Below are 17,190 nucleotides of genomic sequence, written 5' to 3' on the forward strand. Positions count from 1 at the left end.
GCTCTGTGCCCAGGGTACCTGGACAATGGAAGAGTCAAAACTTCCAATAAATGCTTCGGAGCTCAGAGCGATAGCTTTGTCTGAGTCATTGGACAACTCGTCTGCAAGGTTGTCTGTTCACAATTCGGTTCAGATTCAACCAGACAATGCCTTGGCTGTGGCTTACATCAATCACCAGAGGGGGCACCAAGAGTGTCTTGGTGGCCAAGATTGTGGCCTTGGCGGAAAGCTTTGTTCCAGTCCTCTCTGCTGTACACATTTTAGGTGTGGAAAACTGGCAGGCCGATTACCTGAGTCGTCAGGTGTTGGATCAATGAGTGGCCCCTACACCGGAGGTGTTTCGCCTCCTATGTGTTTGGTGGGGGGGGGGGGTTCTGTTTGCCTCTCGTCTCAAGAAGGTGCAGAGATTCTTAGCCAGGTCTCGGGATCCTCTGGCCGATGCCACAGACGCACTGGTGTCTCCTTGGGGTCGGTATCGGCTGATTTATGCATTTCCCCCATTGAAGCTCCTGCCAAGGCTTCTGCGCAGGAAAGTGGTGGAAAACTTTCCGGTCATTCTGGTGGTTCCAGACTGGCCTCGCTGGTCTTGGTATGCAGACCTGATGAGGCTGGTCGCCGGTACCCCTTGGAGACTTCCTCTCAGGGAAGATCTGCTGACTCCAGGTCCGATCTTCCATTCTCCTTTACAGTCGCTGGCTTTAACAGCATAACTGTTGAATGTCAGGTGTTGAGAGATAGGGGTCTTTCTGACTCTGTGATTCCTACACTCTTGAAGGGCTAGGAAGTCAACTTCCAGGAAGATGTACCATCGTACGTGGAAATCGTACATTTCATGGTGTGAATCCCTGACTGTGCACCCTTGCTTGTTTTGGCCTTTTTGCAGAAATGGGTTGAACAGGGGTTGCCTTTGGGTACTATCAAAGGCCAAGTTTCGGCTTTGGCTATATGTTTTCAACGCCCACTAGGCACGCATGTCCTATCTGGACTTTTATCCAGGGAGTGTGCCATATGGCTCCTCCGAGGCGATCCCGCTACCTCTGTGGGACCTAAATCTGGTGTGATCTGTTCTTCAAAAGCCTCCTTTTTGAAAAAATTTGGATGATTTCGCTGCTTTATTTTTCTCAGAAGGTTGCCTTCTTGGCGGCGATCACTTCTGCCTGCAGGGTATCTGAATTGGCGGCGTTGTCTTGCCGCTCAACTTATCTGGTGGTACACAGGGATAAGGTGGTACTTGGACCTAATCAGTCGTTCCTTCCTAAGGTGGTTTCTGATTTTCATCTGTATGAAGACATTGTGTTGCCTTCACATTGCCCTAAGCCTCAGCATCCTAAGGAGTATGTCTTGCGTTCTTTGGATGTGGTTCGGGCAATCAGGGGTTCTTTAGAGACCACTAAGTCCTTTAGGAAATTAGACTCTTTTTGTCCTTACTGATGAACCTCATAAGGGATTGGCTGCATCTTCTGCGACCTTTTCCAGTTGGATCAGGCGGACGGTGATACGGGCCTATTCACTGAGGGGTCAGGTTCCTCCTTTCCCAGTGAAGGCTCATTCTAAGAGAGCACTGATTTGTCTCTTGGGCTTTTCGCCATCAGGCGTTGATGCTACAAGTTTGCAAGGGGGCAACTTGGTCGTCTGTGCATACTAGTGATCATTTTTTCCTTGCCGATACTGATATTTTGGCGATCGCATATTGGTATCGGCCGATATTGCCCGATATTTATGTACATTTAGAATTTTGCAAATTAAACACAAATTTCGACAAAAATCTGTTACTGAACATGTAAAACTTTATTTATGAACATTTTTAACATTAAGGGTTCATTCTTCACACCATAACTGAATGAGAACTGATAGGAAAACTTCAATTGCAGGGACATTTAGTTTCACATCATTCTGATTGTGCATTAATGCATAATAAATGCTGCAGTAGTGCACTCACTCACTGCAATAATTTAAATCTGCAGTGCAGTCAGTGCAAAACTGCTAGAAAAAAAAGCTACACAACAGCAAGACATTGGATTAGAGTAAGTGGACTACCTCTGCAGTAGGGCACTCACTGCAACTACTGCAGTCAGTGCAAAACTGCTGGAAAAAAAGCTAGACAACAGCAAGACAGTGGATTTGAGTGGACACTACTCTTTTCAATACTCCCAGGTAGGTAGAACAATATTATACTGCAGAAAGCAGAACATTTTTAGCATGTCCATGGTCACCTTTTAAAGGGCTTCTGTTTTGTTCATATAATGCTGCCACTTCATAAACATGCTCAGCAGGAGAGGAGCAGAGAGAGAGGTATCTTCTAGCATGGGAAGCAAGTCTTTTGTAGCGTACCTCATTTTCTTTCCACCACTGAAGAGGATCAATTCTTCTGTCAATTACCGGTTCCTTCAAATAGAGATGAAGTTCATCATCCATGCTCATTATTGCAGATTCAGAAGAAATGGAATCCTCCGCATGAGGCCCCAATAAAACACTGAAAATGTCCTTATCAATTCGGCCACGATGAAGATTCTCTTCTGTTCGTTGACAAATTTTTGGACATTTTTCTATTTTTGCAGCATGCTGCTCTTTCATATTTATAAAAATAGTGATCTGGACTTGTCTTTTCGGTAGGAACCTCCTGCACCTCCTGTTGAATATCTTCTGTCAGCCATTATTTTGCCTTTGCCAATACATCATCAGAAGAGAAAGCATGGTTCTTGTATCGAGGATTTAAAAGACTTGCAATCACAACATTTTTAATCTCTTCATGCTTCTCCAAACCTATATCAATCAAAGCTCTTTGGCTTGACAGACCATCATTTGAAAGTTGGAGGGTGTTGTGTGCCATGACACTGAGGTATGACATATCATCAAGCCTCATTTCTTTCCGCAGGTTTGCTCCATGGTCTCAAAGTTGCACAAACATCACTCGGTCTTTGTTGATTCCCCAGTCTTAAAGCATGCCTAGAAACATTTCTCTACTGTACTCCCCAGTGTGGGATCCCTGAATCACTTTTGTATTCAACACTAATTGCCTTTTTGTCCATCCACTGTCAATGAAGTGACATGTAAGAATCATTACTGACTGACTCTGTTTGTCCTGACCAGCAGTCAGTAGTGAATGAGAGTGAGTTGCCAGCATTCTCTGGTTGCAGCATAGCCTTTTCTTTGTCAATGACCTTTTGGTGAATCTTTCCCAGCATTTCTGTTCGATAATACTGGAGTCAGACACCATTGTAAATGGCTGGTTATCAGTGACAATCTCTGTGATTACTCTGTCCAGCAGTTGGGATCTGTTTTTTTTTTTTTTCCCAGAAATATATCTGTTATTGTTGCCTGGAATAGTGGAGGAGGTATTTCAAAATCACATTGATATTCATTTTTTTTTCTGTGCAGCATGATATAATTCAATATGATGAACTCTTAGATGGGCCCAAAGATTTTACATGTTTTTGTTTTTTGCGGTTACTGATCCCATGCTTATATTATTTGTGCATGTGTGGCACACTGTTACTTTTCCTGGAGATGGTTGAGATGAGAAATAGTCCCAGACCACACTTTTACTTTTTCTCTCCTCATCCCTCTCCATTGCAATTTGAAAGACACAAAAAAGATTAAAAAAATGGCTTGCTGGCACCCTGTTGTGGGTCGGTCGGTGGCTGACGCCTGGCAGTGTGGGTGGCTTGCTGGCACCCTTGTGGGTTGGTGGCTGATGCCTGGCAGTTTGGGTGGCTGGCTGGCACCCTGTTGGGGGTCGGTAGCTGACGCCTGGCAGTGTAGCTGGCTTGCTGGAACACTGTGGTGGGTGGCTGGCTTGGTGTCACCCTGCTGTGGGTGGCTGGCTTGCTGGAAAACTGGGGTGGGTGGCTGGCTTGGTGTCACCCTGTTATGGGTGGCTTGCTTGCTGGAACACTGTGGTGAGTGGCTGGCTTGCTGGAACACTGTGGTGAGTGGCTGGCTTGCTGGAACACTGTGGTGAATGGCTCGCTTGCTGGAACACTGTGGTGGGTGGGTGGCTGGCTTGGTGTCACCCTGTTGTGGGGTGGCTTGCTTGCTGGAACACTGTGGTGGGTGGCTGGCTTGCTGGAACACTGTGGTGGGTGGCTGGCTTGCTGGAACACTGTGGTGGATGGCTGGGTTGGGTTCACCCTTTTGTGTGGGTGGCTGACTTGGTGTCACTCACCCTGGCCTTTTGTAGCTTGCTGGCTTGCTGAAACACTGTGTGGTGGCTGGCTTGGTGTCATCTGGGTGGCTGGTTTGCTCGCTGGAACCCTGTTGTGGGGTGGGTGGCTGGCTGCTGGCAACCTGTTGTGGGGTGGGTGGCTGGCTGCTGGCACCCTGTTGTGAGGTGGGAGGCTGGATGCAGGCCTGGCACCCTGTTCTGTTGTGGGTCAGATGGTTGGCAGATAGCACTCTGTGGTGGGTGGCTGAGGCCAGGGCCTGTGGGTGGATGACTGGCACCGTGACCAGACTGCAGCTGGCGGCACAGTGCACGCGAGGCTGTCCGAGGCGTGGGAGGTGATCTTAAAAGGCAGAACGTGTGCAGCGCAACATACGCAATGACGTCACAAAAATATCTGCAATATCTGTATGTTCAGAGGCCGATTTCGATACATCAGGGAAAGTGCATATCGGCCCCCGATATATCGGTGTTGCCGATAATCGGTCGATCTCTAGTGCAATACCTTCACAAAATTCTGCAGATAGATGTGTTGGCATACTCGGATGCTTCTTTTGGCCGCAAGGTTTTGCAGGCTGCAGTTTAAAAGGCAACTCTGTTTCGTTTCTCTTTGAGGGTTCAATTTTTTCCGGTTGAGCTCCATGTTACCTGGTTGGCTAAGTTTAGCCATTGGATTTTTGTTTTCTGTGTTTCACACCCCTCATGATTATACTGCTTTAGGACATCCCTATGAGTCATGAACATAAGGAGCTGTGTCTGTCGAACTTCAGAAAAAAGGATTTCATGGTAAGTCCTTACAAAAATCTAGTTAGTTTTTTGTTTTTTTTTTTATTGGGGGGGGGTTTACATTTTTAACTGCCCTGGAGCTTTGATGAATTATCAGGGCTCTAAAAAGAGACCTGATGTTTCGCTTTTGAGACACTATGTGGTTTGGTGCATGTGAAAATGCATGTGTTAGCAGATGTGTGGGGTGACATTAACAATTAATGGCACTGTCGCATGTCTACTAATGGACAGTGTGTTTCTGTGTGTGTGTCAGGAAAGCCACAATTTTGTGGCGGACATGCAAAGTTGTGAATTGCCTAGTGTACTCGCACTGGTGCAGTGCGTTTGGCCACAGTGTGATTTGTATGTGCGTTTTACCTGGATTTTAGGTGCATTTCTATTGAATTCTATTACATAGTGCGTTTTCTGAAACTGCATCAAATATGCAGCATGCAGGACTTTGATGCGCTTTCAAGAAAATGCACTTTGTAATAAAAATGAAATAGAAGTGCACCTAAAATCCAGGTAAAATGCGCATGTAATCCCACTGTGGCCAAACTGCAGTGCGCCAGTTATTGGGGATAAGAAAGAGTGGATAGGCAGGTGGGGGGGGGGGGGCGTCTGGGTAGGAAGAATATGTGTTAATGAAGAGCAGAGTGAAGGACTGTAGAGAAAGTGCTAAGGCTGCATTTTGGGACAGGACAGGGTCAGCTAAATGGCTGCTTGGAATGCCCAGAGCTGAGAGCAAAGGCTGCAGGGCATGCAGTGCAGATTTATGGAGGGGACAGCTGATAGAAGAAGGTGAAGGGTTGATGTGAACATGAGAGAGGAGCAGACTTACAATTGTGCAGGGAAGATAAAGAGAGTGCTGGAAGTGAGAGGAGACAAAGTAAAGGTGACCAACTCAAGTGACCTGGCCAAGAAGGAGAACAAGCCGATGGGGAGGGGAGCTTGGAAGGAGAGGAGTGATTAACGGCTGCAGGAGAGATAAGGCAGAGTTAAAGTGGCTGGAACAGGGGAATCCTACATTGTGCAGTAACAGGAGGGAGAATGACATTCACTCCCGTCAGACAGGAGAAGCGGCAGAAGCTCCCAGTGTGCCCCCCTCATCGCAGATATGGACACCGCCCAGGACAGATGTCCCCCGGTCCCACCCCCTTTGTACTAGCCCTGCCTCTAGGGTAGTTAAACCTTTTTGTTCCCAAAAAGAGTAGTCTGTGAAATGTAGCAGATGAGAAAACACGGGGTATGCTAAGTAGGAAGTGCAATCTCAATGTTCTTAAATCCTACAATGCATGTAAACTCTCCACACCGCTCTAGCCAAGCACACTTTTTCTAGGACGGTCTTTGGTGCTTCCAAAGCTATCAACAAGTTATTCAGTTTTAGGACTTGCTAAATGTGACTCCACCTTGTGGCCTATTTTTAAGGTGATTTCTTTGTTCCATCTTAACCAGGATATTGTGTTGCCTTCCTTCTGTCCTAAGCCTCAGATGCTGGAGGAAAAGAATCTACCTTGAATGTGGTTTGTGCAGTTAAAGTTTTACCTAGTGCAGTGGTTTGGCAGTCTGATTCCCTGTTTGCTTCCATTTGGATCTGTCAATGTATTTCTCAAGCTTATGGTCTAAAAGGTATAAAAATATGTAAAACGTACAGCGCTAAAACAAAGTCATAATACTGAATGAATCACTTAAAATAACAATTAAAGTCCCAAGTGAAGATTGAAAGTCCAGGGTGATGTGTGTGATCACAGTAGACGCTAGATCCCAACACCAACTAGGAAACAGGCATATGCGCTCACCAGATTACTGGACCCAAAATACTGTATAGTAAATGGGTCAGAAGGGCTCACAAGGTATCAAGTGGGTCTCCAGATAGGCGCTGCAGCCATGGATGTTACAGTTTGCAATCACAAGACGAATGAAGCAAGATGAAGACTCTTATTCACCAAATGACATAGAGGGATAAACCAAACGAGGCAAACATAGTCTAAATCCACTTAAAATGATTAGCAAACTACAAAGTGTTTTTGCAGTGGTACATGGTCCCAGTCAGATTGGCGGCTGCGGTTCGGGACGCGTCTCCCAACTGCTTTAGGGGATGTGGCCAGGTGGATACTGCCTTCCACACATGGTGGACTTGTGCAAAAGTCAGGCGGTTCTGGATCTGTACGTACAATTTTATTTATTCTCTAACGCATATCAATCTAGTCAAATCTCCCCAACAGGCACTTCTGGGCAAACCCGTTGAGGGGGTACCTAAACATACCAAACGCCTTTTATAGCCTTTATATTTACGTCGGCCAAAATCGCGATAGCCCGCTCTTGGCGGACTCCAGTGGTGCCGATTGAGCTGCTGAAGGCCAAGTTGACCTGGATCATGATAAATTAGAGGTTGGTGGCGATACTAAATGACAAAATGAACCTTTTTAAGAAAACATGGGACCCTTGGGTACGCTACCTAGCTGGCCCTCCTTGAGTTGAGGAGGGACCCTTGCCTGCTGTGACCGCATAACCTGTGTGTGAACCCTGATCTCGGGGACATGAGCCTGGGCAACGACACTTTCCCACCACTACTACTTCCTTTCTACTACTTACTACTGTTTTCCCCCCGTCTTTTATCCTCTCCATGTCTCTCCCTTATCTTTCTATCTTCTCTTTTTTTTTTTTTTTTTCTTTTTATGTGTTTGAACATTTCGACACAGTGATACGGGTGTTGACGGACCACGGTTGGTCCTCAGTTTTTGATTTCCATGGCCTCTACCTCTGCTAAGCATTCCGGACGCTTTCCTGAGGAATCGAAGATGGTGGACGCCTCCCCAGTTAATTGCGCTGGTGTGGGTTGGGGGGCTGCTCTCATCCTCGGGGCGCAGTGAGAGGGGGTGCCGGAGGGGGTGTGGCGGGGGTCCTGGCCGGCCAATGTTGCTTTAGTTGACAATGGGGGGCTCTGCTTTTGCCAAAGTTTATGCTACTGTTTAATTATTTAACTTCTATGTCAGCTGTTTCTCTGTTACTGTGTTTTATGGTCATGGACTGTTAGTACCTTTTGTACCTTGTGATCTTTTTCTTCAAAAAATCAATAAAAATATTGAAATCTATAAAGACTTATTAAAAACATCCAGGAACAAGAGCACACAAATGGGGCACACAGATCAGGCTGTCTTTGGCATTAAACTGACGCGTTTCATCAAATATGACTTTATCAAAGGTTTATTGCCAGATATATACCAGTTATATACCAGGAGTGTTGGTGCTTCCTGGGCTATTCAACATCAGGCTTCAGTAGCTCAAGTTTCTAAGACTTCTACCTGGCGCTCTGTTGATACCTTTACGAAGTACCACTAAGTAGATGTTTGGCCATCTGCAGATGTTTCCTTCAAGAAGAGAACCTTGTAGGTGGCTGTGTGAGGTTCTAAACTATTGTGGTTTTGATTTTTGGGGCCTATTGGCCTCCATTCTTGAATGTTTAACCCCTGTTATCCAATAGTTGTCTTCCAAGGCATTACAGCAGACTTTGGTACCTCAACCATCTTACAGTTGTTTTCAGACTTGTGTATTAAAGTGGGAGTTAACTCCCTTGAATGATTTTTACCTATAGGTAAGCCTATGATAAGGCTTACCTATGGGTACAGTAAATATCTCCTAAACGTGCACCATTTAGGAGATATTTACTTTAGTAGCAGCTGGTGACGTCACCAGCGCATGTGCCCTGAAGGAACAGCACAGGTATGCACAGAGCCATGACATAAACAGTGACTCCTCGCGCGCATGTGTGGGAGAGATGTCATTGTTGGCTTTGCCATTCCTATCGCCCAAGCCCACGAACCGTTAAGTAATACTGGGTGAAGATGGAAGCGCTTTAGTCATTGACAGCGTGCTACTGGAGGGCTACCTTTTCAGGTAAATCTGTCATAATTTGCTAGTATTCGATGCATACTAGCACATTATGACCTAAACTGCTCGGTGCCAATTTCTTTTTTTTTTTTAATGAACCCAAGACTTTTCTTCCTGTTTTGCAGTGTCTTTCTGTTCTAAATGAGGGTATTATTTTGAATTGTCTGGCCTTACGGTCACATTTCTGCAGATTTACACAAAGGGTTTTGTTTTTACTAAAGGCAAATCCACTGTGCATTACAAGTGCACTCGCTGTAGATCTGAGGGGGACATGCAAGGTAAATAAAAACAGCATTTTTGCTTACACGTGATTGGATGATAGAAATCAGCACAGCTTCACTTCACTTCAGATATTCCCCTCAGATCTACAGCGACTGCACTTGCAGTGCACAGTGGATTTGCCTTTAGTAAATAAACCCCAAAGAGTCATTATCACCTCCCATACATTTTCCCATAAAAAATGCACTTTAGTAAATCTAAAATGTAGATTTTGGTGTTTAAAGAAAATAGTTATGTAGGAAGCAAGGAAGGGAGCTAAAACTCATCCGCATATATTTTAACTTTAGCCAGTTTTGCAGGGTATGGGGCACAACATGACCATAGAAACAAAGTTGCAATAAATAGGTCTGGTGGGTTTAAAACATTTGCCCAAGTGCCGGTTCACACTGAAGCGGCACGACTTCGGGGGGGGGGCGACCTGTGAAGACGCGTGCACCGCGACTTCGGCGCAACTTGCAGGGACTTCACATAATTGAAGTCTATGCAAGTCGCTCCGAGGTCGCACCAAAGTAGTACAGGACCCTTTTTCTAAGTCGGAGCGACTTGTGTCACTCCTATTAGAACGGGTCCTGTGCTACTCAATGGACCGCGACTTGTCAGGCTGACAAGTCCTCTGACAAGTCGCTGCAGTGTGAATGGGCTCTAATGAACGAAATATAAAATTGTGTTTGCTTGTTTGTTGCCTATATTTATTTGCAAATCTGCGTTGAGAATAACCGCTTGCCTGACTGCGTCTTGTGTTTAAATGTCCCATGTAGCATTTGGACACAAAAGTAAAAGGAACCTGCTTGCAACATAATGTTAATGTATGGTTTGTGTATTAGAAATGCTGATTGACTACTGCCAACAGTCTTGAACCCACTGGGGGGGCCTTTCAAATTGTACTCAAATGCAAGTACTGCTACATTATCACAATTAAAGCAAATGCTATATGGACAGCGCCTCTCATTAGATTAGTTTACAGGCAGTAGTTTATACACGGAGAGTAGCTCTTAAAAAATGTGCCTCCTCCTCAAACCAGAATATGAAATCCCCATGGCCGGCTTGTTTTGAAACAGATTTTCAGTTTATTTCTTAAACTTTGGGAATACACCCCCCCCAATTCAATAAAAAAAAAAAAAATAGAGCTTAATAAATTACATGCATGTTGTAAACTGTTTTTTTTTTTTTTTTTTATGTATTTATATTTCTCTAGGAATCCCGGGGTTTAGGAAGGAGGCCAGAAGATCCTTCAGGCATGGTTAATGAGGGAGAACTGGTTTTAACTTTGAATTTGGTATATCCAATGATTTTACATAAGGTTTGTTATATTTAATTATATGCATCAATGTTTATTCAGTTCCATATTGGTTGCTTTAAGTTTATGTATTTTTTACATTTCACAGTAGTGGGCAGTTTACAATCCTACATGCCTTTATATTAGGGGGGGAAAAAGCCTTCGCTTTTATGAAGATTTGAGTTTAAAAACAATCACAACATTTTTAGGGAGTAATGCCAAATTGCAACTATGTATAATTAAGCTTCTGTCACTGTGCATTGGCTTAAGTGATACATTAGATTGGATTTGTCCTCATTTTTCTAGGTAAATATATTTCTAAAGGTGCTATTGATTGACATATAGTTTTTACCAAATGTCAGTACCAATCAATGCAATCCATTCTTACAAAGAAACCAAAATTTTAAATTTTGTGTAATAAAATGGAATGAGACAGGGAAAAAAGTATTGAACACGCTAACTGAAATATATTTAATACTAAATACAAAATCTTTTGTTGGTAATGACAGCTTCAAGATGCCTCCTGTATGGAGAAACTAGTTGCATGCCTTGCCCAGGTGTGATTATGTCAGTAGCACTGTTAGAAATATATTTACTGAGAAAAATGGTGACGTGTTCAATACTTATTTTACCTACTGTACATAAATCTCTAGCAGCTGCTTTAAGCTGTAATAAAATGATACAAATCATTAGCAGCTGTTTTTAGGGCTCTTTCACACAGGCGGACCGTTCAGATCCGCCTGTCCGTTTTTTTGGGCGGATCTGAAGGGTCCCTATGGGGCATTGGAAGTCAGCGGAGACATGTCCGCTGACATCCGATCTGTCAAATCTGGACGGATGGAAACCCCATTTTCTCTTGCGTCTTCTGACAGTCGCCGCCCACTCATACAATCTGCACGTCTGGGTATTGGCCTTCTCCACAAGAGTAAGCTAGGCAGAAGATTTTGTTAGAATATTCACAAAAAACTTTGTATAGACACACCTACAGGGGGCTGTCCCTATGGTCAATACCCCCAGCTAGCCTCATTCCCATTTCAGTTTGCTGCTGCCTAGCTTAGGAGTAGGCTGGCTTTTCCCTGGCTGGGGCTGCGGTCTCAGCCTTCTTTCTTCTTTTTATTTTTTCTCTCTAGAAAAGTATTTTTTCTTTAAAAAGATAGCTTTTTATTTGTTCCTGCGCTTAGTTAGTCGGACTTGGGAAGACCACAGTGTTTGCGGAGCTGGGAATCGCACTGGTTATCCTAGAGCCTTACGGAATCCCAGCCTGCCATCGAGCGTTAGCAGGTTATTGGTACGCCAGGCCTCGCAAACGACCATGTCCCTGACCTCAGGGTCGAGCATGCGAAGTTGCTATCTTCGCGGGGATGTCTCAACTGCGGTACGCCCGCGTGTTGCTAGCATCCCCTTCGGCTGGCAGCACCACCACTCAGAGTGGGAGGCTTCCTGTTAAAGAGCGGTACCCAAGTTTCCCTGGACCGGTGAGTACCATGCTACCCCTCTGTCTCTGGCATTGTCTGTCTGGGTGTGTATGTGGGCCCTCTGTTTTATGGGAATGGCAGTTAGGTATGGGTTCTGTAATGTCCCCCTCATGTCTGTAGGTGCTGTCCCTGTGTGTCCCTTCCCGGTCCCTGCGGGGGCACTTTGGCGGTTCCACCGCTGTATGTGGGATTGCAGGGGTCTCCTATGTCCCTGAGGTGCTTGTGCAACTATTTGGGAAACAGTACATGGTGTGTGGGGGCCGCAATCGGCACGAAACCGTGCGGCCGCCATTTTAGGTTTGGGCAGGCTGTTTGGCCTCATTGTGAGGGCAGCAGCCATTTTCTACTATGCTTTTGGCGCTGATCAGCCGCCATATTTAGTGTGGGCGAAATCTCCTTATGTGGACAGCGGCCATTTTCCCAGAGCTTTTCTCATAGACTTGTATTGGCAACCATTTTCTTGTGGCTCAGGGCTGTCTGCCTCTAGAGCCGTGAGATCACTTCCTCTTTCTTCACATGCAGATCGATTCAGCAGCGTGGCAAGTATAGCACACTGTGGGGGGGCTTTGATTGTGTTTCCTGGCCTGCATTCCTGCTAGCATTCATTTTTTTGCAGTTTCCTGTAGTACAGGTCTTGCTCCCCATTTGCGGTGGGGACTGCGGAAATCGACGATTTAAAGGGCCAGCGTCCTTTAAATTGAGACTGCTATTATGGAGTCCCAGGATAGCAAATTCCCCCCAGATCTGGTAAGAGGGTTCAGGTACTCCTGAATCCTCTGCTATAGTCTCCCTTACTGCTGCACTTGCGACTTTAGCGTCAAAAGTGTATTTGTTGATGTCTGACCGGGCTTCTAAGAGAAGGCCTATGCCCTCTCAGTCTTCTGATTCAGAGCCAGATTTGGTTGCCACGGACAGCATACCCCCTGAGGGGTCTCAGTCCTCTCAGTCGGACGTGGAGGAGGATTCCTCCTCCGAATCAGCACGGGACCGCGCTGCGGTGTCCGCGCCTATTGGCTCTGTGAAAGACACTTAAAATTTGGATGATGAGCCCCACCTGTCGGGTAAGCGGTCTTCCATTGGCACCTGCAAAGCCCAAAAATTGGGTCAGGTTTTTCCTTGTCCCGCAGAGTTTCACGATACCGTGAATGAACAATGGCGTAATTTGAAACATAATTTTGTGGTGCCAAAGAGATTTCAGTACCGTTATCCCTTTGCGGACCCGGTGGATTATCGCTGGACTGCGGCTCCTAAGGTGGACCACACTGTGTCCAGGTTAAATAAGGCCACTTTAATGCCCGCGGAGGATTCTCTGGTGTTTAAAGACCTGGCAGATAGGCGGGTGGAAACTTTCTTTCCCGCCACATCTATTTGGTAGCGGGTTCCTTGCTGAAACCAGTGTTCGCTTCGGTAATGGTCTCTCAGGCTGTTGTGGAGTGGGCCAAGGCGCTTAAGCTCACTCTGATTGCTGACTCTCGGAACCGAGAGTTGGTCTCGGAAACGAGGTTGGTGATTCTGGTGGCCCCAGACTGGCCGCGTCGGTCTTGGTACACGGACATCATGCAACTGGTCGTCGAGCCTCCCTGGGGGCTCCCGCTAAGAGACGATCTTCTGCCTTAAGGGCCGATCTTCCATCCTGCTTTACAGTCGCTGGCTTTTGACGGCGTGGCTGTTGAAAGCTAGGTCTTGAAAGACAGTGGTCTCTCGTCGGCGGTCATTCCTACCTTGCTCAAGGCCAGGAAGGCCTCCTCAGGTAAGATTTATTATCGTACCTGGAAGGCTTATTTCGCCTCGTGCGTCCTTTCTTCCGAAAAGTGGTTTCGGATTTCCAACTCAACGAGGACATTGTCTTACCTTCGCTGTGTGCGAAGCCTAAGCATCCTAAGGAGTTTGCCTTGCATTCCTTGGATGTGGTACAGGCGATCAGGGTTTACCTGTCATCTACTGAATCCTTCAGAAAGTCGGATTGTCTTTTTTTCCTTCCTGAGGGACCTCGGACGGGTACGGCTGCGTCTGCAGCAACCATTTCAAAATGGATCAGGCAGACGATTGTGCAGGCCTATTCAATTAGGGATCAGGTTCCTCCTTTCCCTGTCACAGCGCACTACCAGAGCGTTGAGTGCGTCTTGGCCATTCCGCCATCAGGCGTCGGTGACTCAGGTCGTCCTTGCATACCTTTACAAAATTTTACAAACTTGATGTCTTGGCATCAGCGGCTGCCTCTTTTGGCCGCAAAGTTTTGAGTGCGGCAGTGCCTTAGGGGAGACGGGTAGTTTTGGCCTGTCTCCTCCTGTTGGGGTTTCCCCCTTTTATTTGTTTTCCTGGGTTTTCGCTCCTGTTGCGCTTTCTTGTTGCCCAATGTTTACCTTTCTGGTTCAGAAAAGGTTTTTTTCCCTGACCTGGGTGCTGCGTTGCCTTTCTTGACGGTTACGTTTTCCCACCCCTCACATCTACACTGCTTTGGGACATCCCAGACGTGCAGATTGTATGAGTGGGTGGCGACTTTCAGAGGACGTAAGAGAAAATAGAATTTTTGTAAGAACTTACCGTAAAATTATTTTCTCTGACAGACGCCGCCCCCCGCCCCTCTTTTGGGGTTCGTGGATCTCTATACTGCTTGCTACCAAACTGAATTGGGAATGAGGCTAGCTGGGGGTATTTACCATAGGGACAGCCCCCTGTAGGTGTGTCTAATACAAAGTTTTTTGTTAATATTCTAACAAAAGCTTCTGCCTAGTTTACTCCTGTGGAGAAGATCAATACCCAGATGTGCAGTTTGTATGAATGGGGGACGACTGTCAGAGGACTCAGAGAAAAGAATTTTACGGTAAGTTCTTACAAAAATTCTATTTTCCATCCATCCAGCGGATCAGATGGGATCGGATGAGAATGGACCGACGGTCCTTTCCCATCCGATTTCCCCCATAGAGATGCATGGGGAACTGACAGCTGTGTCTCCACATACAGAGCGGAGAACAGCTATCATCCTCCTGCTCAGCGGGGGAAATCGGCGGATCGATCCCCCGCTGAGAAAAACAGACTCCGTCCGACGGACGGAGTGTGTGAAAGGGGCCTTAAGCTGTAATAAAATGATACAAAAATACATATTTAATAAAAAGCAGCGCTTAGAATAATAATAAAAAAAAAAAAAAAAACTTTTGCAAATGTCATAATTCAGTGCAAAAAATTGCGCCATCATACAAAGTCCTGTGTGTGTGTGTGTGTGTGTGTGTGTGTATGTATGTATGTATACAGACACTTCTCGTTTAATGACTTGCCTGTTTAACGTCCGCTCAGACTTACTACTAGCTCTTACGTTTCGTTTTTATGGGCACTTTACATCATTGTGTTGTACAGTACAGGATTTTTGTTTATATTTTTGTGTTCTGTACTTATGCAAATATAAACCATGTTATTAAGTTGGAGTTTCGTGTTTAGACCTTTTTATTTTTTCCAGAATATGGTACATTAGTTAGGAATACTTAAAATATTGATTACTTGTGGCTCCTTGTTTAACAACCAATTCTTTAAACAACCTGGTCATTAAGTTAGGAGAGCCTGTATGTGTGTATGTGTAAATATGTGTGTATGTATGTGTGTGTGTGTGTGTGTGTATGTATGTATGTATGTGTATATATATATATATATATATATATATATATATATATATATATAATATTTTTTTCTCTTGCGTCCTCCGACAGTCGCCGCCTCCTCTAAGTCATCACTGTTGGGTATTGACTTCCGCTCCGCAGGAGTAGCTAGGCATATAGACTTAGTCAAAAGAACAAGGGCATTTGCATATACACACCCATGGGGGCTGTCCTATCTGGTCAATACATCCCTGCAGTGACCACTCCCAACTCAGTTTTAATCTGCCTAGCGTCAAGAGTAGTTAGGCTTCCCTGTGCTGGGGCTACAGTCTCAGCCTATCTAATCCTTTTTTTATTTGCTTTTCTTTTGAAAATGTCAGTTTTCTCTTATTTTACTAGCTGTTTATTTTGTCAGCTTTAGTTTTGTCGATTCTTCGGATGAAGATGGATCATGCGGTGCTGGGATTCGGACTGACCGCCCTGGTTCTCCAGGGCAGAGGGTCAGATGGACCCCCAGCCCGCCATCGAGCGTTCAGCTATGGTTCGCCCTGGCACTATGAACGACCCATCCCTGCTAGCAGCCTCCTCACAGGACACATCTGCGATGCTGCAGTGTCATGTCCCTGGCAAACGGCACTCCCTGTCAGATGAGGACAGCGGCTTTCCGTTCATAAAGGCACCCCACGCCATTTGGTACAGGTAAGTACTTCTGTGTGGGGCCTCTGTCTGGGGTGGCAGTCCTGTGTTGCTGTGTGTCCCCCATGTCTGTACCTGTGTGACTCCCTGATGCGGTCCCTGGGGGAATCGCTTGTGCATGTGCTGCGGTGCTGTATGTTTTTGGGGGTCCCCTTCCCTGTGTCACTTCGGTGCTTGTTGGGGGTGCAGACTGTGTGTGTGGCGGCCGCAGTGGGGTGAATCCGCGCGGTCCGCCATTTTAAGTATGGGCAGGCATGTTTGGCTTCTCTATGGGCAATCTACATGCTGTTTTTGGCGCCATCCGCCGCCATTTTGCGGTAGCCGAACAATCGTTCCGACTGCATGTCTGGCGGCCATTTTGGCAGAGCCTCCCATGCAATCCTATGGGGCAGCCATTTTCCCTGGGTCATTCAGCCTACTCTAGCAGCACTTCCTTTTCCTCTGAAGCAGGACACTCTGCGGGGCTCTGCAGGTTATTGCTCTCAATATCTTTCTGTATTGTCATTTCTGGCTCAGTTATGTTCTCTCCTGTTTGGGGGTCTTTGTCACTGTAGCTGAAGCGGTGGGCTGCGCACTCCGCGGCGCTCTTAAAGGGACAGTACTATCTTATTGCACTGTTGTTTTTTGTCACCTTGAGTAATGGATTCTCAGGACAGCAAATTCCCCCCAGCTCTGGTGGGGGTCCCCAGTTCTCCTGTGGCCCCTCTGAGACCTGATTTGGCCACTGTAGTGGCGACCTTGGTGTCAAACATTGAAATGCTGATGACTGAACGTGCTGCTAAAAAGAGGCCCAGATTGTCTCTCTCCTCTGATTCAGATGGTGATATGGCTGCTGCTGCTGCGAGCGTGCCCTTTTCAGGGTCTCGCTCATCCTTGGACCTGCTGGGTTCTGTGGGAGAGGCAGAGGTGGAAGGGGTTGATACCTCTTCCCCGGGGTCGCCTGAAGAGCGGGCGACCATGGATGAATTAATTGTTTCTGTTAAGGAAACACTACATTTGGAGGATGAGCCCTGTCCTCCGGGCGTTGTGTCCCCATTTGGGACGCACAGGACCCGC

At 46.2% G+C, this 17,190-nt stretch overlaps 1 protein-coding gene across 2 annotated transcripts in view; it reads left to right on the forward strand.

Moving 5' to 3' along the window:
- SNAPC3 (small nuclear RNA activating complex polypeptide 3) overlaps positions 1–17,190 on the forward strand; it is a 173,166-nt gene that overhangs the window by 75,403 nt on the left and 80,573 nt on the right. For both annotated transcript variants that reach the window (XM_082243785.1, XM_082243786.1), the window contains exon 4: positions 10,293–10,397. In XM_082243785.1, the coding sequence (XP_082099911.1) occupies positions 10,293–10,397 (105 nt within the window). The remainder of the gene's footprint in view (positions 1–10,292; positions 10,398–17,190) is intronic.

The sequence above is a fragment of the Pelophylax lessonae genome (genome assembly GCF_965119305.1).
Source record: "Pelophylax lessonae genome assembly, chromosome: 1".
NCBI classification, from domain to species: domain Eukaryota; kingdom Metazoa; phylum Chordata; class Amphibia; order Anura; family Ranidae; genus Pelophylax; species Pelophylax lessonae.